Here is a 24427-nt window from a genome sequence, read left to right on the forward strand (position 1 = left end):
TAAGAACTGTTTATTACTTTTTTTAAGTTTGGTAAAATCTCATATCCACAGTTACTCATAGTGTCCAAATTATCAGTATGTCTCAAAAGTGTAGCAATTTTTAAAATGATTATGATTTTATAAGAAAGTAATAAATCCAAAGAAAGCATCTTTTATTTGCCAGATATGTGTGTAAACATTAACATGAATTTGAGAATAGAGATCATAGTTTGCCAAATTAAATATTTAAACATATCTCTCTTATCTTCAGAACATTAGCTATCCTTTTTTGGTGAGATTTATGCACAACCCTATAATAATTTCCATCGCACTTAGATATTTGTAACACATTGATTGTTTTTACTACATAAATTAGACCACTAAGGTCAAACAATCAATCTCTCAGTATGTGTGAAATCTTTATTTGTGGTTTTGTTACTCCGCATTACATTAGTCCATTGTTCTATAAACTAACTCTTGAATTTATTGCAGAATTTACATCGGTTGGAAAAAGCAATGCTGTGGTCATTTTTTTTTTTTTTTAAGGTTTATAGGCTTATTCATTTGGCTTGTTCATCATGGATTTGGAATTTCATAAAATTTCACCGATAATTTTTTAAGGCAGTCATTGAAACAAAAAGATTAGCAGTCACTACTCTCCATGCACTACTACCATATTCTGTTGTAATTGGCAAACTTCGCTTGCCCATGATCTTTTTTTTTAGATCAGTTGTCTCTATAGTTTTAGGTTTATGCAGTAGAAGAGACATGCTGATTTGAATTCATTCAGTTGTTTAGAGCTTTGTTGTGTAGGTTAAGTTTTTTAAGCTCAATTACTGATCTTTCTTGGAGTTTACTTTTTTTTTTCTATTAAGGCATTCGTTTGAAGGAATCTAGCTTCATAAATACTAGCCTGATGTCACTAGGTGTAGTTATCAGGAAGCTCAGTGAAGGTGATAAAAGGTATCATATGAATGGTATCATATAGATACATACGTGCGTGCATGCATACATACATGCATACATGCATACATGCATACATGCATACATACATACATACATACATACATACATACATACATACATACATACATACATACATACATACATACATACATACATACATACATACATACATACATACATACATACATACATACATACATACATACATGCATACAGACAGAGAGACAGACAGACAGAGAGACAGACAGAGAGACAGACAGACAGAGAGACAGACAGAGAGACAGACAGACAGACAGAAAGACTTACAGACATACAGCCAGACACATACATATATACATATAAATTTTTGTGTTTCATAGTTGTCATATTCCCTATCGTGATTCTAAACTCACTCGTTTATTACAAAAGTCTTTGGGTGGAAATGCTCGGACATGCATTATATGTGCTATCTCACCTGTGGTTTTAGAAGAAACACAGCAAACATTATTGGTAAGCAATTTATTTTGCCAATTAATATTTACTTTTTCTAATTTCTAAGCTTAATAACTTTATTTTGAGTTTTAAAATATTTTTTTTCTTAGTTTGCATCCCAAGCTAAAGAAGTGAAAAACAGACCTACTGTCAATGAAGTATTTTTATTTTCACTTTATAAATTTTTTAAACATTTTATATGGATTTGAAATTTTGCAAAAGGTAAATTAGAAGTAAAAAGTAGCAAAATATAATTTAGTTAAACGATATAAAAATTACTTGTTAAATATATAAATTAGTTATTAAATATGAATTAAATAATATGATAAAATAACAAAGCTGTAAAAAAAAAATCTTAAAAATTGATTTTAAATTTTCTTTAAATGATTTTACCAAAATAAACAAAATAGTTATCTTAAACTCATTAACTGTTATTTTAACGCCATGAAAAAATTGTTTAAAAGTTAATAAACAAGCCTTCAGCTAAGCTTTTGATTAGATAGTTATGAAGCATGCATTCTATTTTGAAAAATTATTGAAAAAGATTAACAAAAGTAACTACCTCTACTAAAGCTAAAGCAGAAGTTAATACATATTAAACAATTGAATTTTATTCTAAGTGTAATATTCTTTGGATATACCATGCTTTAACAATAGTCTAGCTATGAATATAATTTTTTAATGAACTAAAAATTATTTAAAATATTAAATGGTTGAAAGTAAATAAACTTCATCATAGCAGTTTATTTTTATACAGCCAAATCTATTTTTGTTTAAATCTAACCTTAGCCCATTACCCTAGTGTGCTAACCCTCATATTCACAATTGTTTTTTTTTTCTCGATTGGTCTTTTTAATTCAAATACTTTTCAATATATCATATTGTGTTGCCTTAGGGATTTGTTTATTCTTCTAAACACATTTCAAAAGTTTTTTTACTAGGTTCTTGATGATAAATCAATGATGCGCAAACAGATGACAGAGATAAATTTGTTAAAGAAGAAAATTATTGATGTAAACTTTTATTACTTCCCTCAAAGTTTATAAGAGAGTTTATAGAAAGGTAGAAAAGTTTATAAGAGAGTTTATAGAAAGGTAGAAAAGTTTATAAGAGAGGTACAAAAGTTTATAGAAAGGTAGAAAAGTTTTACATCTTAAAAAAGATGTCTTTTTTTTACAGTTGGAAACAGGAATATCACATTTAGAGAAAAACAAAGTGAGTTTAAAGCTTTTTTTTTTGTAACACTTTTTAAATCCTTTTTTTTTTTAAAAAATCAGTAGAAAAAAGACTTCTTAATGAAATGATTTGTTGGGAAAAATAGGTTTAATATTACTTCTTTATTACCTAAAATTCTTTCCCTACACTTACAGTTATGTGAATGAAATTATTTCATGTTATTTTTTAAAATATTTTATTGGAGAGATTTATTGTAATAATGCAAAATTCAGTCTTTATTTGAATGAAATTGTGAAATGAATTTAAATCAATTTATTTCATCATATTTCAATCAAAGTCTCTGAATTCCATGGGTAAGGTCTATAAACAATTATCATAATTTTCTTATACACATATGCATACATACATAACATAACATTACATTACATTACATACATTTTTACATTACAATGCATACATAGCATTACATTACATACATTTTTGCATTACATTACATACATAATTTTTAGATTCTTGCAGAGCAGTCTTCTTACCAGCAAAAGATCGTAAGTTTATTTGAACCTTTTATTAAAAATTGTAATTAATGTGTTATGTAAATAATGACACTTCACTAAAAACTTTATCTTAGGAAGAACAGAGAGAGCGCATAGCCATTCTCTTAAAAGAGATTGTTTGCACAGGGCGAAGAAGTGTTCAGGTAGATAGATTGTATTAGCAGCAGTTTATGAAACCAATCTCAATTAAAAATAACTAGGTTTTAATGTCTTATTTTTTGTTGAAATAGAATGTGGTTAAGAAAGATAATATGAGAAGACTGACTTGGTGTCCTGGTGGATTGTTAAGAGGAAGAGAAGTCTCTAATGAAGATAAATTCCTTTCTGAAGATGTTGAAATGGATGGTTAGTTGATGTTTTTTAAAATATGAAAAGTTTTACTCTCTAAATGGCTAAAAATGTTTTTAAAAATATTTAAAGTAATTATTATTTGAAGGGAAAAACAGACAATTCAAGGAAACTCTAGAATAATCTTGTTGATTCTGTAAAATAAAGTTATTATTTATAAGAAAGGCTAATAAATATAGAAAAAGTTTTTGTAAATTTAATTTTGTCATTTTGTTGTCTTACAGCAAAATGTCTTTACTTATTAAGATTTCAAAGTACTTTTTTTTCATTTTTCATTTATTGTTTGCTTCTTTTTAAGCTCTTGATGGTTCTTTTGAAAAGCTTGAGTTTCAGCTGCTTAAACAAGAATTTGAAGAATATAAAGGTACTTTTTACATTTTTCATTATCATGTTGCAAAAATTCTGTTTTCCATTTTCACTAAAAGGGTGTTTTCTTTTAAGACTTACTAATTTTATCTGTTAATAAACTCACAATGCAACAAACCTTTTCAATATTCTTTGGTTGTCTTTTTTTTTTTTTTACACTTTTATAAATTGAATAGTAAATGAGCTGAACTCTTTTTTTTGTGTGTGCTTTTTTTTCTCTTTATTGTTTGATATATTCATGAGTTCTATATTAAATTTATTATATATTTTGTTAAAAGCCCATTGTTAAGTTAAAGAAATTGTCAAGTAATGTTTTAAGAAAAAAGCTCCCCTCTTTTAGTAATGTGTTTTCAGAAATTGTTTTTTTTAACTGAGAATGATGTTCTTATTTAATAATGATGAAAAGAGCAGTTTTAAAGTTTTTCATAAGGGTATTACATAGCATAAACTATATCTTAACAATCAAATCTCTTTTATTTTTATATATACACTGCAAGCACTTGTTAATTAGTTAGCTCATTAAAAAGCTTTTTCAAGAAGTTATACCAACATAATCGAAAATTATCAGCTTTTTACTTTAAAATTTTACTCTTGGCCCCTTTTACAAAATAAGTACCAATAAAAGTTTCTTTTAAAAAATCAATCTGTTTCTCCAAAACCCTTTTCTATTTTAAAGAACCTTTTAGAAGAATCTTTCTCAAATATTCATGATTTGAAGTTGGTTTTAAATACTTGCCAACTTATGTTGGTGTACACGTGTTTAATTTTATTTTAACTGTTCAGTTTGAATATTGTTGCAAAGCAGATTGCAAATGTGTTTGATTTTTACCTTTAGCACAAACTTGTTCGCCTTCTGAATATAAAGAATTGAAAGAAAAGCTCACTGCATTAGAGATACAATATGAGACAACAAAAAATAAGTTGCGAGATATGATCATCAGTCAAGAGCCACATGAAGTTGTGCAAACATTACGAGAGGAGAATAGTAAGATGAATGAAAAGAATGTTGCTCTTTCTAATGAAATTGTTAGGCTGCAAGCTGAAATTAGTTCCAAAGATGGTAAAATAAGTTCACTAATTGATGATGTTGCTTCATTGCAAGAGCAGCAGGAAAATATGGTAGACTTAGATTTCCTAGAGCGCCTAAAAGAAGATGTCAATGCAAAATCTCTTGAGTTAGAAGAATCTAGGAGAAAATGTGAACTTGAAAACGAGGAGCTAGTTCATGCTCTTTCAGGTGATGATGATATTATTTAACTTTTGTTTGTTAGAGCTTTGTTAACTTAATTTTTGTCAAGTTAATTTTATTTTGAATGTTTCACCAACATTTTAGATCAAAAGAAACTTTGGAATGAACAAGTTCTTTGTTTAGAAGAACAAAAATTTAATCTTGAACAAGCTTTACTGGAGGCAAACAAAAAGATAACACAAGATTGTAAAAATTGTGAAAATTTTCAGCGTAAGAATATTTCTGTTCATGTTATAAGAGCTAGTTTCTGTAAAACTGGTATGTTTATCTATCATTAGATTAATTGATGTAACTTATGTGTTAAGGAATGGGTTCAGGTTTGTTTCTCATGTGGAATTTTAGGAAAATATTATTTCATTGATTTAAACATTGCACAGTTTAATTAATAATTACAGCTATACTACTATTAGATTTATCTACAGCCAAACAGTTCTTGAATATATATATATATATATATCTTGAGTATATATATATCTTGAATATAATGTATGCAACACATCAATGGCTAAATAAATAGGCTAACTAACCATATCTATAGATGCATCTAACATGTTCATAGTGAAATCTTACATTTGCTACTTTAAATTATATAAAGTTTACAAAACACAAAAACAAAAAATGGTGTAAATTATCAAATTAATTTAAAAAAATGAAACAAATGAATGAAATAAAAAAAAAACACCTTTTAAATATTAAATTCTATGTTTCTTTGAACATTAAGTTCAATGCTTTTTTTTAAAATTAAATTCTATGTTTTTTTAAACATTAAATTCTGTTTTTTTTTTTTTTAAATATTAAAAGAAATGTTCTTTAAAAATTAAATTCTTTTCTTTTTTTAAACATTAAATTCTATGTTTTGAAAGGTGGACACAACTACTTTATAATATATAATGTAGTAGTATGTATGAAGTCTAAAAAATTAAGTTTTGTGTCATTAACAGTTCAACCAAGTACCCCTTCTGAATAGCTTATTAATAATATTTTCTGATGCATTAGTAGTCATTATAAAGCTTGTTGAAATAGATGCATACATACATTAAAAATCTACCAATATAATAAAAAAAAAAAAAAACTGAAAATGGTGACAAAAAAAAAGGGGGGGTGGAGTTTTTAAATTGAGCTAATAAATTAAATGTACTTTTTTTTTTAATAGGAGAATTGGTCCTTTTACATGAAAAAATAAATTCTCTTAATGAAGAAAAGAACCATGTTCAAGTTGATATTGATAAACTCATTCAAGAGAATAAAGAATTAAAATCAAACATTAGTCACTTTACTGCCCATGGAGAAGAACTTGCAAAGAAGCAATTATCAGGTTGGTTTTAGTAATTATATATTTAGCTTGCTTTTTGAGGTAATTTTCTTTTCTTACATTTTCTTGCTATTCAGTTTTGGACTGGCTTCTCTTTGGTGACCTTTACATGTTTCTAAAAAAGAAACAAGATTTACTATTAAAAAGGTTAATAAGCTGAATAGTTATGTAGATGAAGAAATAGATTCTTTAAAGTAAACACAAAATCCCTTAACAATGGAGAAACAAACAAAATTTATTTAAGTTTTACGTTCAATCAGTGGGAGAAGTCCAACTTTAGATTTATTTGTTCCCAATAGCTTTTTAAGTAGATAGGTTTTGTTAAAAAACTTTTCACAACAAATAAACTAATTTCAAAAACACCCGTTTGTAATCAAAATGTAAGCAGCATGTTTGCAGCATTTTAATCCACCTGATCATGTTAAAAGTTCAAAAATACCACTGAAAAAAAAACAAGGCACATTACACTATGATTAAAATTGTAGTGTATCTGCTTAATGGTGTTTTTCTCCCACATCAAATGGAAAAAGTAATGATATTGGAGGCATCATCAAGAAACTTGTAGCACAGGTAGACTTACAGTCATCTACAGAATCAATCAATATACCTGAGAAAATGAGTAGATGATTCAGGAAAAACATATAAAAGATTAACAATTTTATTAACTATGAAGGTCTCCATCACATCATTGTTTAAATTTTTTTACTTAGGAGATGTTATAACAATCACTCAACTAATATTGGTACCAGAAGCCACTGTAGTTCTGCAGTAGTGTAGAATTAGTACATAAAACTATAATTTTTAAAATAGTTCTATCCTAGTTTTCCATGGGTTTGAACAGAAAGCATAATTTTTTAAAAACTAGCTGGTGCCATTTTGAGGAGTTCATAAATTTGAATTGCTGAATTGTGTCAAATATCTAGTTTTCTCACACCCAATTAATCATTACCTTCTCTGTTTTTTTTTTTTTTTCCAAATTTTTCTGTTTTTATATAATTCTCATATTTGTGTATTTGATATTTGTAAATTTCATTTTTCTACTTTGTTGGTGAATTTTTCTGCATTTTAAGTGCCACTACAATATGAATATTGAAATTTAGTTTTCTTTATTACTGTTTCCTAAAACTATTCATATGATATGTCATAAATTATAAAGCTGTGATGTGTCAGGGCATTTTGTTTTAAAAATATGATGCTCCAAAGTGTGTAAATTAACTCAAAGATATGTTATAAATCATGAAACTGGGATGTCTTATATCATTATATATTAAGTAAATATTTAGTATAAATTATTTGTATTATAAATGGCTTTATTCTCTATTGATTTAAAATGTTTATTTAGATTTTGATATGAATGCAAAACTTCTTGAGTTAGAAGAATTTAGAAAGAAATCTGATTTGAAAAATGAGGAGCTTGTTCATGCTCTTGCAGGTGATAAAAGCTTTTATACTATTTGTTATTTCTCCTTTTCTATCTTTACAGATTAGGCTTGTTATTATTAGGTTTTATTATTATAATTGTTGTTGTTGTTGTTGTTGTTGTTGTTGTTGTAGTAGTTGTTGTAGTTATTATTATTATTATTATTATTATTATTATTATTATTATTATTATTATTATTATTATTATTATTATTATTATTATTATTATTATTATTATTATTATTATTATTATTATTATTATTATTATTAATATTATTACTATTATTATTATTATTATTATTATTAATATTATTATTATTATTATTATTATTATTAATATTATTATTATTATTATTATTATTATTATTATTATTATTATTATTATTATTATTATTATTATTATTATTATTATTATTATTATTATTATTATTATTATTATTAATATTATTACTATTATTATTATTATTAATATTATTATTGTTATTATTATTATTATTATTATTATTATTATTATTATTATTATTATTATTATTATTATTATTATTATTATTATTATTATTATTATTATTTATATCACTATTATTTATATTACTATTATTTACATTATCAATATTATTAGTTACTGTTAAAGAATTTGTTGATTAAACTAGATCAAAAGAAACTTTGGGATGAACAAGTCCTTAATCTAGAAGAGCAAAAATTTAACCTTGAGCAGGCTTTATTGGAGGCAAACAAAATCTTACATGATTGTAAAAATTGCAAAAGTTTTCAGGGTAAGAATAAGTATTCCAGTTAGAATTATAGTGTTCCTGTTTTAATATTATAATAAATTACTTCCAATATTAATATTATAATAAGTTATTGCTGTTAGAATTATGATAGTGTTAGTGTAGCCAAATGCTAGTTGCTTATCAAAGAGTCACAGAAATTGTTTCTTACGTGTTTGAATATTATGTGTTTTTTAGTTTAAGACTTTATAAACTACCAAAATGTAAGGGAAAATTTCGGTGCACAATCTAATGCTACTTGAAGTACAGTATAGCTAGTCTAAAAACAGAATTTTTCAAAAAAAAGTTCCTAAGTAATAGGTATTGTCAAATCAGCTATCATCTGTATAGATATTCTTATGATACTATAGGTATCATAAAAGGCAGTTTTTATCTTTCAATGGAAATAAAAAAATTTCAATATTTTCTTAGCATTAAAACAGGTGACTTATAACATTAACTTATATAATACTCTTTTGTTTGAAAAGCTTTTTATTTTCCCTACTGGTATTTATTTACCCCAGTGCTACTTTTTTATTTCAGAAATTGTTTTATTTTGATATATTTTTTAACTCAGAATAGGCGTTTTTAGATCAGTTGGTACAATCAGCACAACAGATTGACTCTCTTTGTGAGGAAAAAAAATTTGATTTAAGTAAAATTGAGTTTCTTATTCAAGAGAATGAAGGATTGAAGTTAAAAGTTGATCAGTTAAGTTGTATTGAAGAAGAGCCAATTCAGAAAGTTTTATCAAGTTGGTATTATTTTTAAACTAATAGTTTGAAACAACTCATTTACTTTTTCAATTCTGTTACAAAATATTATTGTGTAATTTTTAGGTGAGCTGGAACTTTTGAGACAACAGATTGCTTTCATAAATGAAGAAAAAAACCTTGCAGTATCTAAAGTTGAAATGCTTGTTCAAGAGAATGAAGGATTGAAACTAAAAGTTAACCAGTTATGTTGTATTGAAGAAGAGTTAATACAGAAAACTTCTTCAGGTTGGTGCCATTTTAAAAAGAACAACTTCAAACAAATTATTTCTTTTCTAATTCGATTAAAGTCATATAAGTTTATTGTGTAATTTTTAGGTGAGCTGGAACTTTTGAGACAACAGATTGCTTTTATAAATGAGGAAAAAAACCTTGCAGTATCTAAAGTTGAAATGCTTGTTCAAGAGAATGAAGGATTGAAACTAAAAGTTAACCAGTTAAGTTGTATTGAAGAAGAGTTAATACAGAAGAATTCTTCAGGTTGGTACCACTTTGAAAAACGCAATTTGAATTTCTTCTCCCAATTTGATTAAAATGGTATGTTATTGTCTTTATTTTAGGCGAGCTGGAACTTTTGAGACAACAGATTGCTTTTATAAATGAGGAAAAAAACCTTGCAGTATCTAAAGTTGAAATGCTTGTTCTAGAGAATGAAGGATTGAAACTAAAAGTTAATCAGCTAAGTTGTATTGAAGAAGAGTTAATACAGAAGAATTCTTCAGGTTGGTACCGTTTTAAATATAACAACTTCAAACAAATTATTTTTTTCCTAACTTGATTAAAGTCATATAAGTTTATTGTGTAATTTTTAGGTGAGCTGGAACTTTTGAGACAACAGATTTCTTTTATAAATGAAGAAAAAAACCTTGCAGTATCTAAAGTTGAAATGCTTGTTCAAGAGAATGAAGGATTGAAACTAAAGGTTAACCAGTTAAGTTGTATTGAAGAAGAGTTAATACAGAAAACTTCTTCAGGTTGGTAGCATTTTAAAAATAACTTTCTAACAAATCATTTATTTCCTATTTTGTTAAAATTAGGGGTGTTAAATGACTAACAATTATTTGATTAAAATTAATTAATCATTAACAGATTAATTTTTAAGTGGAATTAAAAAACAAACAGGAATTATTTATACCTTTATCTGGTTTTAAGTTTTACATGAGAAATGCTGAGAAATGTAAACAATACATTTTCAGTGCGGCAGTACAAATAGCCTGTTCACCCATAGTCTGAAAAAATTTGTTCTAAAGTTTGGAAGCATATTTTTATCAGAAAATAAAGAGAAATCAATATTCAAGTGCAAAGATTGTTCAGTTGAACTTAAACTCCAATCATCAACTTCAAGTTTGTTTATCATTTAGAGCACAAACATAATGCTGCCTACTTTATTAAAATAGGTAACAAAGCTGAAGAGGTATTTGCTCGTTTAACAGCTGTAGATTGTATTTTTTTTGCAACTTTGGCCAATAGTAAATATATAAAAAATGTTAAAAATTGCTCAAAAGCTTTAAGTTGAAAAATGCTCAAAATCTTCAACAAAGAAAATTAAATGGAGAAAGATTTTCAATTTCTCTTGATGGACTTCAGGTCAAACTATCAAACTAAAAGATACATGTGTCTTTATGTACATTGTTTAAACAAATGTCACTATGGTCTTTGAATGATTAGAATAAAAGGTTCAATGCCTTCAGAAAGAACAATAATTATATTGTTACTGACAAGTTGAATGAATTCAGATTGAATTGGATATCTTTGGATGTGTCACTGACAGTGTTTCAGTTATGTAGAAAATGGGACAAGAAATGGGAGTTATCCACCAACTTTGCTATTGCCATGACATTCATCTTGCAGTATGTTATTCTTTATAAGAAAAAAAGTTTAGCAACATAAACAGCTCAAGAAGAACTAATCAATAATGAGGCTAATGAAAATGAAGAAGCTAATTCTGGTCCTGATGATGATAAGGACAATTAAGAATGCTGGAATACATAAGTGATAGCTCTGTTGATAAGGGAATCCAGTTTCATGAGGACAATAGTATTCTTATATCAAAAGTTCATAAAACAGTCAAGATGTTTAGAAAATCTCCACTTAAAAATGATACCCTTCAAAATATTTGTGGAACTGAATTAGAAAAAGAGTTTAAGTTTATTCTAGATATTAAAACAAGATAGAATTCTCTAATCAGTATGTTAAAACAATTCTTGGAATTAATAGATGTTATTGAAAAAGCTCTTGTGGATATATCCAGAACAGATTTGATTTTAAAAGAAGAAATAAAACACATCTCTGATATTGTTCAGGCTCTTGATTTTTTAGAGCTATGTGTTGTGGCATTGGGGAATAGAGACTGTGATCTGATAAAATCTGATAAAATTATCTTGTTTTTACTACAAAATCTTAGAGAGCAAAATACTAATATAGGTCAAAATTTACTTAATGTTGTCTCTGAGAAAATTAATGAAAGAAGAAGTTATAATATTGCTAGTTTACTTTGCTATTTAGATAAACCAAGTGACTATAAATCAGATTCAGAATCATCAGATAATCTTTTAAAGTACCCAAATAAAAATGAAATTGCTAAAACAGCAAGAAAAATATATGTTTGTTTCTACATGAGGAAAACCAAAGGAAAAGTGAACTAAAAGTTGAAGCAGCATCTGAGTTAGAATCCACTTCTAATATGGAACCAATGCAAAAAAAACTAAAGCTGAAGAACTAGTAGAAATTATATCTTCTACAACTTCATTAATAGGAAGAGCTAAAGAGCTAACTTATAATTTATCCCCTCAGGAAATTTCGGCTTGTATTAAACATGAAATGACTTAAAAGCACTGGAAAAAGGTCATGCTTTTTATAAAAGACTTAGAATGCCATGCTCAGTCTTTGACCATCTTACATATAAGCAGACAGAAGTTTTAGTGTTGCTGGTTTAAGTTACAAACTAATTTAAATGATGATACTATTAATAACTTATGTTTTTTAAGAGGATATCTGATGAAAAAAAAAGAGAAATAAAACCTTTATGAGTAGCAATCTACTTTTTGTTAATTATAAAAATTCGTTTTTAAAACTTAATCAAAAAATAATTGATTAATTTTTCAAAAATAATTGTTATTTGAATAATTCAAAATACCAATTAATCTACCACCCCTGGTTAAAATGATATGTTATTGTGTAATTTTTAGGTGAGCTGGAACTTTTGAGACAACAAATTGCTTCTATAAACGAGGAAAAAAACATTCTATTATCTAAAATTGAAATGCTTGTTCAAGAGAATGAAGTATTAAAACTAAAAGTTAATCAGTTAAGTTGCATTGAAGAAGAGTTAATACAGAAGAATTCTTCAGGTTGGTACCATTTTAAAAATAACAATTTCAAATAAATTATTTTTTTCCTAATTTCATTAAAGTCATAACTTTATTGTGTAATTTTTAGGTGAGCTGGAACTTTTGAGACAACAGATTGCTTTCATAAATGAAGAAAAAAACCTTGCAGTATCTAAAGTTGAAATGCTTGTTCAAGAGAATGAAGGATTGAAACTAAAGGTTGATCAGTTAAGTTGCATTGAAGAAGAGTTAATACAGAAGAATTCTTCAGGTTGGTACCATTTTAAAAATAACAATTTCAAATAAATTATTTTTTTCCTAATTTCATTAAAGTCATAACTTTATCGTGTAATTTTTAGGTGAGCTGGAACTTTTGAGACAACAGATTGCTTTCATAAATGAAGAAAAAAACCTTGCAGTATCTAAAGTTGAAATGCTTGTTCAAGAGAATGAAGGATTGAAACTAAAGGTTGATCAGTTAAGTTGCATTGAAGAAGAGTTAATACAGAAGAATTCTTCAGGTTGATACCATTTTAAAAATAACAGCTTCAAACAAATTGTTTCTTTTCTAATTTAATTAAAGTCATATAAGTTTATTGTGTAATTTTTAGGTGAGCTGGAACTTTTGAGACAACAGATTGCTTTTATAAATGAGGAAAAAAACCTTGCAGTATCTAAAATTGAAATGCTTGTTCAAGAGAATGAAGGATTGAAACTAAAAGTTAACCAGTTATGTTGTATTGAAGAAGAGTTTATACAGAAGAATTCTTCAGGTTGGTACCATTTTAAAAATAACAATTTCAAACAAATTGTTTCTTTTATAATTTGATTAAAGTCATATAAGGTTCTTGTGTAATTTTTAGGTGAGCTGGAACTTTTGAGACAACAAATTGCTTCTATAAATGAGGAAAAAAACATTCTATTATCTAAAGTTGAAATGCTTGTTCAAGAGAATGAAGGATTGAAACTAAAAGTTAACCAGTTAAGTTGTATTGAAGAAGAGTTTATACAGAAGAATTCTTCAGGTTGACACCATTTTAAAAATAACAATTTCAAATAAATTATTTTTTTCTTAATTTGATTAAAGTCATAACTTTATCGTGTAATTTTTAGGTGAGCTGGAACTTTTGAGACAACAGATTTCTTTTATAAATGAAGAAAAAAACCTTGCAGTATCTAAAATTGAAATGCTTGTTCAAGAGAATGAAGGGTTGAAACTAAAAGTTAACCAGTTAAGTTGTATTGAAGAAGAGTTAATACAGAAAAATTGTCCAGGTTGGTATGATTTTGAAAAGAACAATTTAAATTTCTTCTCCAATTTGATTAAAATGGTATGTTAGTGTCTTTATTTTAGGCGAGCTGGAACTTTTGAGACAACAGATTGCTTTTATAAATGAGGAAAAAAACATTGCAGTATCTAAAGTTGAAATGCTTGTTCAACAGAACGAAGAATTAAAACTAAAGGTGAATCAGTTAACATGTATTGAAGAAGAGTTAAAGGAGAAAAGTTCACCAAGTTAGTATCATTTTAAAAATGAGTCAAACAAATTGTTTCTTTTCCAATTTGGTTAAAATCATAAAATGATGTTGCATAACCTTTAGGTGAGCTGGAACTTTTGAGACAACAGATTGCTGTTTTAAATGAGGAAAAAAATATTGCAACATCTAAAATTGAAATCCTTGTTCAAGAGAATGAAGGATTGAAATTAAAAGATGATCAGTTCAGCTGTATTGATGAAGAGTTTCAAAAGATAAAATTAGGTTTGTATTTTATTTGGCATAGTGCTTTTGTAAACTCTTTATTTTGTTTTAAAATTTGTGATAAATCTGATATTAGATTTTAAATTTTAGATGAGTTAGAGCTTTTGAAACAATAAATTGATTCTCTTTGTGTGGAAAAGAGCTGTGTAATCTAAGATTAATATTCTTGTTCAAGAGAATGAAATACTGAAATCAAAAGTAGACCTATTAAATTGTAGTAAAGAAGAACTGAAAAATAAAAGTTCCCCAGGTTTTAAATGTAGTATATGCTATATTTATATATAGTCTTTGATAAGAGTTGCATGCTATTACTCTTGCACCGTAGGGTTATATTTTTTTCATAAACACTTATGCACATAAAAGATGAAACAAGTTGTGACATCTTGATTCTGATTTCAAAAGATTTTTGCTAAAAAATCCAGAGTTTAAATAGTTTATTATGTTACTATGTTGTGATATTACAGCTGAATTTTCCTTTACCCATTGTCTTTCAAATACCTTAAACTATTTTTTGAACTTTAAGCTTTTTTCTTTATTTCATATTGGAATCTTATTTCATTGGATTATCTATCTTAGCCTTTTACATTGAATATTTCAGTATCTAAATTGAATTGAATTTTAAAAAAAGTCTTAATTAAATTTTTTGTTAAAGGTAAGGCATTGTTAATTAGAAAGTTGTCTTCAACTTTCTGTCTTGCCCTTGCAAGAGACATGTTGCAAACCTTTTTCTACCTGATTACTCTTGAAATCCTGTCACTGAAATTAAAAAAAACAACTGATTATGCATTCATTAGATAGATTTAAGATTGTTCAAAGACAAATATTCTTTGTTCTTGTTTTACTTTTCCTAAATGATGTTTTCACCCAAAAACTTCATTTTTCAACAATTTGAATAACTTACCTACGTGACATTTTCATAGTAACATTAATTTGTAACTAATTATGGTAGTAATGCTTAACAGTTATCAAAAATTAGGGTTTTAGTATTATGTTTACTTTTTTTTATTTATTTATTTTTTTCAAAGAAAAATAAATTCATGTCTATATCATATTTGTTTACATGTCTACTTTTTTGGAAAGCACTTGCTTTAAAAACTTAAGTATGCAAATTAGTTAACTTTTTTCAAAACTTTATTAGAATTCTGATGTTATTTTTATTAATATTTTTATTTAGAAGAGTTAGAACTTTTAAGGCAGCAGATCAACTCTCTTAATGAAGAAAAGGTCTTTGCATTATCTAAAATTGATATGCTTATTCAAGAGAATGAAAGATTAAAATCAAAAGTGGATCAGTTTAGCACCATTGAAGAAAGTTTAATAAAAAAAAATTCAGGTGTTTGTTTTATTAATGCTTTGTTTATTAACGCTTTGTTTTATTAAAGCTTGATTTTCTAAGTTTTGTTTGCTGTGAGTTTGATATAAAATATTTTTATTATAATTTTTGTTTATTATAACATTTTTTACAAAAATTATTGATTGTAATAATTTTTAGATGAATTAGAACTTTTAAGGAAGCATGTAGATTCTCTTTGTAAGGATAAGAACTTTGCTTTATCTAAAGTTGATATGCTCATACAAAAAAATGAAGAGCTAAAATCAAAAGTTGATCAGTTTAAAATGATAAGAAAAAAATTTCAAAAGGAAAATTCAAGTTTGTTCTTTATCTAGATGTCACATAACTCAGTTATACTATTTTTAACTCCAAATAAAACAAATGAAGCCTATTTTTAGATGAGTTAGACCTTTTAAAACAACAGATTGATTCACTTTGTGGGGAAAAGAATTCTACACTCTCTAAAATGGAGATGCTTGTACAGGAGAATGAAGGATTGAAATTAAAAGTTGATCAGTTGAACTCTATAAAAGAGGAAATAACCAAGAAATACTCCCCAGGTTGACATCAATCTAAATTGATAACTTTAAGTCTTTTTGTTTGTCTTTAATTTGCAGCTAGTTATAAAATGCTGTGAAATTTTTAGATAAGTTAGAACTTTTAAGACAAGAAATCAGTTCTGTTAATGGGGAAAAAAATATTGCTCTATCTAAAATTGAAATGCTTGTTCAAGAAAATGAAAGATTGAAATCTGAAGTTGATCAGTTAAGTAGTATAAAAGATGAGTTTCAAAAGAAAAGTTCAGGTTTGCAATTTTCTTTACATGCTTTTAAAAAACAGTTATGTTATTTTACAATTGGTTATAAGTTTGATAAATTTTTTTTAAATGTCTAAATTTAGATGTGGAACTTTTGAGACAGCAAATGAACTCTCATTATGAGGAAAAAAACTTTGTGCTATCAAAAATGGATTCTCTTATTCAAGAAAATAATCAATTGAAAGCAACTGTTGAGGAATTTGAGTTTGAAGAGACATTTGTTAAGAAAAGATTAACAGGTTCTTGCATAGAGTTTTAATTTATGGACTCAAATAAGTTTTGTTGCGCTATTACAAATTTGAATGCAAATGACTTATTGTAAATTTGAACACAATAATAAAAATGAATGATTTTAGATGAGTTGGACCTTTTAAGACAACAGATCAATTCACTTTATGAAGAAAAAAACTTTGCATTATCTAAGATTGACACTATCACTCAAGAGAACAAAGGATTGAAATCAAAGGTTGACAAGCTTAAATCTGAGAAAAAATTAGCAATGGAAAACCTGAAAGGTTAAACATATAAGCTTTTATTTTTAAATTTTTATTCTAATTTTTTTTTTTTTTTTTTTTTTTAATTTGATTTTTAAAATGTGCATATCATTTACTTAGGTGAGTTGAAAATTTTAAGAGAGCAAGTTGAATCTCTTCATGAGGAAAAAAATATGACACAATTGAAAATTGATACACTCACTCAAGAGAACGAACAGTTGAAATCAAAACTTAACCAGTTTAACACAGTGGAAGAGGAGTTAGCAAGAAAAAAACTCTTGGGTGATTCTTTTATTTAAAGTTTTGATTGTAAAAAAAAAAAAAAAAAATATGTAAAATCAATTTTTAAAGATTGAATATTATTTGGAAATGCTATTTAGAATATGGTTTGATGTTTCATTTTTCTAATTTTAGATTTAAAAAAAAGTTTAGTAGAAGAGGTAAGCGAGCTCAAAAAGAGGATTTGTAAGCTTACTGAAGTCAATCAAGAATTATTAGAATTGAAGAATGAGGCATTTAATGAAAAGAAGCATCTGTCTGATGAGGTTGATTTATTAAATAAGAAGCTCTCAGAAATAGAAAATGATCTAAAATTGTCTTATAGTAAAAACAGTGACCTTATTGAGGCATTAAAGAAGGAGCAAGAAGATTGTGCCAAAAAATGTAAGTTGTCACAAATTGCATATGAAAGGAGAAGTGGTCAGTTGGAGGCTGAGTCAGAAGTCCTAATTCAAAATTTAAAAACTTTACAAGTTGAAAACGTTCAAATAACTGAAATTAACAAAGAACTAAAAGCAGAAATTTTAGAGCTTAAGAAGAATTTTGAACGTAAAGAATCTGAAAATATTATTGTTTTAAATGAAAAAGAAAAGCTTGTAAAAGAATTAAAGGAGAATATTACTTCTCTTGATGAAAAACTGCAAACTTATGACAAAGTTTTGTTAAATAATGAAGATCTTATGCAAAGAGTGAATAATTTAGAAGAAACTAAGTTAGTTCTTGAACAATCTCTGAAAAAAACAAATAAGGAGTTTCAGGAAATGCTAAGAAATCAAAAAAAAATTGAACCATACCAAGCACAGCAATTTCAGCTAGCCAGTGAAAAAGAAAATCAAGTACTTCATCAAATCAACAATCAGCCACATATCACGTCTATGTTTGAAAATTTAACTAAGCAAGATTTAATAGGTTAGTAAATTTTTAGCACCTTTAGCATCTTTTTGGTGAAAAGAAGTTCTCTTATGCCTTGGTTTTAAATCTTTTGAGCTTCTTAAATAATATTCTTGAGCTAAAAATCTTCTTAGATTTTTATTACAAAAATGATTGTTATTTCTATAGAAAAAATCGTTCACCTTGAGCATCATCTGGAATTGCGCAAAAAAGATATTGCTGTGTATTCTGACCACCGTATTGAACAGAATGCAAAAATAGATCAACTTAAGAAGAAAAATGAGGAATACGTGTGTAAGATATTCAATTAATCTGTTTGCTAAATGTCAAGAAATCTCTTTAAAAAATCTCATCTTTTAAATTTAGAGTTGATTAATCATGTTATTAATCATGTTATTAATCATAATGATTTATTCTAAGTTAATGAATAAAAGATTTGCTTTTAAATTTTTGTCTTTTCAAACATAAATATTTTCAAGTTTGCGATACAAGAATAACTTGAAAATTGAATTTTTTATTAAACTAAAAGAATTCTTCACTTAACTTCTTATTTAATTCAAAATTTAAGCTCAGTTAAAAAGACTTAATCAAATTCTGACTGATTGTCGAAAACCTAGTGGTAATGCATCCACGTTAGAATGGGAAGAACACAGTATTTCACTTGAAAGAGCAAAAGTAAAACTTGAAAGTCAAGTATCATATTTAGAAGAAAGGAAGAGAGTTTTAAAATTGCATCTTGATCGTTTTCAACAAGAAAATATACATTTAAATGGTAAGGATAATCTTTGTGTGTTTTTCAGCAGGAGTATTTTAGTTATTTTTGATCTTTTTCATTGTTTTTCTCAAAATTTGATTTGTTTATTTAGTTCTACTAAATCAAAGTGATAAAAAATTTGAGATTGCAAGCAAGGAGAGTGCAGATATCATCAAATGTGTAAAAGAGGAGAAAGATAAACTTGCTGAGGAAATTCAAAATTTGAGGCATGATAATGAAAGAATTACAACTGGACTTAAAGAAGCATTCAGTATGTAATTCCAGCATTAAGTATAACTTTTTTTCTCAATGATATATAAGCAAGTAGATTTTTAGTTCTGGCAAAAAATTGAACCTCACAATAAACGTTTATAAATCATAAAGAGAAGCAACCAGTATTAATTATTGGAAATTTAGCGTTATAGTTAATATAAATATTTTTTTTTGCAAGTAATTTCTAATTGGCATAATGAATACTCAAAAAACATCATTTAAAATTTTAGTGCACAAGATTTGACCCTTAAAATTGCTAAAGCTGACGTGGTGGAGAGATAAAATTGATGTCGTTTAAAGTTGAATTTTTAGGTGTAAAGTTTTACTCAGAGTGGGAAACCTTTAACCTTTATCATTTCTAGAAGGCTTTTTACTAAATTTTCATTTTCTCTTTGTATTATGTAAATTTAAACAAATAGTTTTTAACTAAAATGGAGCTAGAGTTAGTTTAATAGATTTCCACTAAAGTGCAGAAAAGAAAATGTTGTGTCACTTGAGGTATCTCAGTGAAGGCTTTGGCACATTGTCTTTGTCACAAACCACTCACTAAACTTCTTTTGTTGTTTTGTTTGCAACAGAAAAATTCCTGATGGCTGCAGTTAATACATAGAATGAACACTCTGTCAAGATACTTTTTTTGATGGAATTTTATTAAGCAAAATTTCTATCCATATGAAATCTTTTTAGGAAATGCATCATTGATGCATGATTTCAAGTGAAACATGGACTCCATAAGTTTATTTACTTTCTTGTTGTAGGAAATATCAATTTCCACCCAAAATCAGTATTTAGCAACTAAAGCAAACAAAGGGTTACCAAATATTAACTGAAAATAATAGTATTAGCATATTTGTGACTCTTAACATGGGGTCAGGTAAATTCGCCCCCCTACCTGTAAGATTAAATCAAAAAATCTGTTCGAAAAAGTGTTTGGAAGAATAAAAAATAATAACTTTTTAAATCTACACATTTGGTTTCAACACATTTGTGGGACGTAAGAGCTTTAGATTTATTCAATTGAAGCTCCTAAGCAGACCAAGACTGGTTTTATATATTTACATGTTTTTATCACTTGTTAGTCTTGATCAAGTTCATTTCTCAGAAATTACCTTTGATTAATTATTTAATAGTACAAGTATTATAGCTGATTTTAAAGCCTTAAAATTTTAAAGATTTAAAAGTATTGATTAAAAATATATTATGATTTAGATACTTAATTATCAAACATATAAAATGTATATGTATATATATTTTTTTTTTCAGATTTTTAAAATATACAATTTGGAAATAAATTATGGGTAAATTAGGCATAGAAAAACATGTAAAACTTATTTTGTGTGATAATAGAGTGATGATGTTCAAAGTATAACTTTGAACATCATCACTCCATTTCTCTTACTCAGAGAGCATGCAAATCTTCCGTTAAAACCAACCATATTGGCCGTAATTTGGTATTTTTAACAGAAAGTTTCCGACCAGGATCTTTCACAGACTGGAAAACCACGCTCAGCTACAGTAGACCACTGATGAAGAGCAAACAATATTAACTCGATGCTATTCTCAAGAGCTTAGAATCACTTGCAGATCTTTGAGGTGCATACAAAGAGGTCTTCAAATGTTTCAATACAAGTACAGGAGCTAAAGTTGATGGATCGTCAAACACGGCTAAACTGTTGTCTGTATTAATGAAAAAAAAGTTTAAAAATAAAAACTGGTGGAAGACGATAATTTCACTTAAATGGTTTTTTTAGATAAAGAAAATACCAGATTTTGGGGAGCTAAAATCCTAGAGTCACTCATAAACGAGAGTTACAACCTCTCAAAGTCACATTTTGGCGTGGGATTAATATCAGAAAGGGTGCTTAGTACGTACTTCTTTGAGAATAATATTAAGATTACGCTCAAGATTAAAGCCTAAAGATATCGCTAAATGTTATAGAGTTTTGTGTTTCCTGATGTTTTTGATGAGAACTCACCTAGAATATTGTGACAGTAAGATAAAGCAACTGCTCACTCAGCCCCATAGAGTATGGAGCTGCAAGGTAAATTTTCGGAGAAAGAATATTTTTCAGAAATGCGGAGTTTCGTTAAACGTCAAGTTCCCCTGATCTGACGGCCCCAGATTTCTTTTTATGGGGATATTTGAAGCAGTGAGTGTTTGATAAGAAGCACCGAACTATTGCTGAGCTGAAGGACAATATTCGTCAAGAAATTCGAACGATAAGTAGAGTCACTTAGTTAAGAGTGTCATACAAAGAGCTCAGCTTTGTTAAGAGGAGAATGAAAGTTATTTGTAAGATGTTGTCTTTCATTTTAAGCCAAAAGAATCTCCAAGATTATGTACACGATAATCTTAAAAAGAAAAGTATACTTTAAAACTAAATATATATACATGTATGTATATATATGTATATATATGTATATGTGTATATATGAATGCATGCATGCATGTATGTAGATACGATAGTAAATATGATAAAATAAAAGCCAAATAAAAATTTATAATGTTCCAATAAAAATGCAACTGCTTTCTTTCTATAAATTTTTTTTTTTAAAAGTGAAAAAAAAAAGTAAACTAGCTAAAATAAAAGTAACAAAGTTGTGAAAAAAACGAAAAATTTTAATCGACTTTAATTCACTTACCATTTAAATAACTGTTGAATTACAATTAAATTCAATTATTGACCCACAAATGTTTGTTAAAGTGGCTAAGAATTTTAAATATTTAAATCTATTTTTCTAATTAAACTGTTGCAAACGCTATCTGTTGTTTTGGCAGTATTTTTATAAGTAGTAACGTACCATTGGCATCACTCGGTTCTGTTAAATTTAAGTATAGTTAAAAATCTACTGACTCATTATCATTATTATTGTTGTAGTTATTGTTGTTGTTGTTGTTGTTGTTGTTGTTGTTGTTGTTGTTGTTGTTATTATTATTATTATTATTATTATTATTATTATTATCATTTTGTTAATTTTGATTAAATCTATGTTCTTCATTATTTAGCAGTGTCCGTCACAATCATTATGATGATCCTATATTATTTTAAATTAGCCTTTAAACAACTTTAGATCGTATGAACTTAGCTGAGAACGCGTTGAAGGAAACGAAGTCAGTTGCAGAAAGCGAGATTTCAAAACGAGACACTGAAATAGAGAAACTTTCTTCTTATCTTCTTCGCTCGTTTGGTAAGCTATTGCTTATGCTGTTAAAAGTTATAACATTAAGAATTCGTTTTCGAGTTTTATCTTCTACGCTGCTTATCATGCTGAAAGTAGCTTATTTAAATAGTGCTACATTTATGTACTTTTTAAAAGATATTTAGCAGAACTGATTCAGTATCTTTTTCGATTAACCTGAGTTTAGTAAGAACTTTTTTATTACATGTATTTACTTTTCTAAAATTCTCCTTTAGAACGCTACCAACATTACAAAGGTATTGCTAAAAATTGTTTAGAAGAAAAATGTTCTTCAAAAAGCAAATCAGTTAAAAACCTCAGTGTGCTTCAAGATGCTACGTACGTGAATTTAATGAAAATATTTTACATGTAAAATATATTTTTCACTCTAACAATATCCTAAATATTTCAGAAACATGGATTATATATATAGGCTGGGTTTTTTTTAATCAAAAGCCTTGCTATAAATCAACGGAAGTTTATTATCTTTGCAGTACATAATTTTGCTGATGTTAGCGAAATCATGGACTGCAAAAAAAAAATCTTTGACACATTGTTATACTTAACTATAATTTTTTCTCTTTTAGCACTATGACAGAAAATTGCTCACCGAACCCATCTGAAAGCAACAAACGTAAAAGCACTGAGTTATCAGAAGGTATAATGAAATGATGTACAGTTAGTCAGTTTTAGAAATTTTCTCAGCAAAAATCAAGACTCAGAGTTTCTTCTATAACTTTTATTATCAAGAAAACTGTAGACTATCGATAAGTATTTTGCAGACTCTAATAGACAGTGACTCTTAGAGGGGGTTTGTAGCTTAGCAGCGAAACTATTGTATGTATTCCAACATCTGTTCGAATGGACGCTTGATATTGCACTAATTTCGTGTTGATTTTCTTTTTTCAAAAAGCACATAGACGATTCGACTAAATGATTAGGATTTTTTTTTTTTTTTTTTGAGAAAGGATTACCAAAGCAATTATTCTTACATAGTGTTAGTTATTCTTACATAGTGTTAGTTATTGTAATCGAATATGGTTTACTGCTAACTTAAGAGAGTGTTATAGTTTTCAAGTCCTAAAAACTCGCGATATGTAAACAGGTGATTTTATTTTTTTACGTTTAGGTGAACGACCAAAGTCAAAAAAGAAACTTTCCAGCTCTGTGAAAGGTATTCAGTAATTATTTTAGCTTTTATTTCATCTCCATTTCTGAATGACTGTTTTTGTATTTAGTTTTATTTATTTTTTTATAATTTAGATGGTGGTGACGAGGCTGAGTGTAACCAGCAGTAGATTTTGAAATTTTATTCGAAGATTTTGTTCGAGTGTTGTACAGTTGTTTTTTTTATGAATTTTTTAAAACATTTCATCGAAACACCAAAATTTAAAAAAACTTTATACTTATTTTCTAAGGCTAAAAACCAAGTAGTTTTGAAGAAAAAAAGTTTAGAGTTTATATTTGTTGATATTTCGATAATTGTTACTTATCACAAAATATTGCTGCCATCTTTACTACTAAAAAATTGAACTGGACCCATTGTAAATTTTATTTGCTTTTCGAATACTAAAACCATTGCACTCGGGAAACATCTGATGACCCATCCACTTTTTGCGTGTTAGATGTTTTGTTTCTGTAAAGAGAATATTAAAAGCTAATTTAAACTTATCAGCATATATAGGGAAAAGCCGGTTCCAGGACACAGACACTTTTCCATAGTTAATGATGCGTTGGTTAACGTTTTTCATGGATATTTTTCCTGTAGTTAAGGAATGATATCGTTTACCTTTGAATTAAAAAAAAATTCTTAAAATCCAAGATGTCTGTTCAATTTTCTTGCCTTGTTTTGTAATGTCCGATGGCAAGTGTGTGAATTCCGTCATCTAAGATAATTCTTTTGTCGTCGTTAGCGCTGAGTGCGACTTTGTTAATT

The 24427-nt window shown here is 27.1% G+C and overlaps 1 protein-coding gene across 6 annotated transcripts in view; it reads left to right on the forward strand.

Annotated features, from left to right (window-relative positions):
• LOC145182863 (uncharacterized) overlaps positions 1–23829 on the forward strand; it is a 35365-nt gene extending 11536 nt beyond the window's left edge. For 2 of the 6 annotated variants that reach the window (XM_090086429.1, XM_090086432.1), the window contains 42 exons: positions 855–942; positions 1305–1434; positions 1527–1574; positions 2358–2429; positions 2596–2631; positions 3102–3137; positions 3221–3289; positions 3377–3491; positions 3793–3858; positions 4696–5097; positions 5194–5319; positions 6263–6424; positions 7764–7853; positions 8491–8613; positions 9200–9361; positions 9447–9608; positions 9699–9860; positions 9941–10102; positions 10193–10354; positions 12569–12730; positions 12819–12980; positions 13069–13230; positions 13321–13482; positions 13573–13734; positions 13823–13984; positions 14064–14225; positions 14312–14470; positions 15645–15803; positions 16202–16363; positions 16450–16608; positions 16704–16859; positions 16977–17135; positions 17235–17396; positions 17529–18302; positions 18453–18578; positions 18853–19056; positions 19151–19309; positions 22384–22500; positions 22728–22830; positions 23079–23149; positions 23621–23665; positions 23755–23829. In XM_090086429.1, coding sequence (XP_089942555.1) covers positions 855–942; positions 1305–1434; positions 1527–1574; positions 2358–2429; positions 2596–2631; positions 3102–3137; positions 3221–3289; positions 3377–3491; positions 3793–3858; positions 4696–5097; positions 5194–5319; positions 6263–6424; positions 7764–7853; positions 8491–8613; positions 9200–9361; positions 9447–9608; positions 9699–9860; positions 9941–10102; positions 10193–10354; positions 12569–12730; positions 12819–12980; positions 13069–13230; positions 13321–13482; positions 13573–13734; positions 13823–13984; positions 14064–14225; positions 14312–14470; positions 15645–15803; positions 16202–16363; positions 16450–16608; positions 16704–16859; positions 16977–17135; positions 17235–17396; positions 17529–18302; positions 18453–18578; positions 18853–19056; positions 19151–19309; positions 22384–22500; positions 22728–22830; positions 23079–23149; positions 23621–23665; positions 23755–23789 — 6257 coding nt within the window. In that variant the 3' untranslated portion in view covers positions 23790–23829. The remainder of the gene's footprint in view (positions 1–854; positions 943–1304; positions 1435–1526; positions 1575–2357; positions 2430–2595; positions 2632–3101; positions 3138–3220; positions 3290–3376; positions 3492–3792; positions 3859–4695; positions 5098–5193; positions 5320–6262; positions 6425–7763; positions 7854–8490; positions 8614–9199; positions 9362–9446; positions 9609–9698; positions 9861–9940; positions 10103–10192; positions 10355–12568; positions 12731–12818; positions 12981–13068; positions 13231–13320; positions 13483–13572; positions 13735–13822; positions 13985–14063; positions 14226–14311; positions 14471–15644; positions 15804–16201; positions 16364–16449; positions 16609–16703; positions 16860–16976; positions 17136–17234; positions 17397–17528; positions 18303–18452; positions 18579–18852; positions 19057–19150; positions 19310–22383; positions 22501–22727; positions 22831–23078; positions 23150–23620; positions 23666–23754) is intronic. The other 4 variants (XM_090086431.1, XM_090086434.1, XM_090086430.1 and 1 more) reach the window with 3 other exon arrangements.
• Positions 23830–24427: the final 598 nt, after the last annotated feature.

Source organism: Hydra viridissima, unplaced genomic scaffold (genome assembly GCF_058129835.1).
Source record: "Hydra viridissima isolate aposymbiotic clone 2 unplaced genomic scaffold, HvirCarnegie_v1 scaffold_4, whole genome shotgun sequence".
Taxonomy (NCBI): Eukaryota; Metazoa; Cnidaria; class Hydrozoa; order Anthoathecata; family Hydridae; genus Hydra; species Hydra viridissima.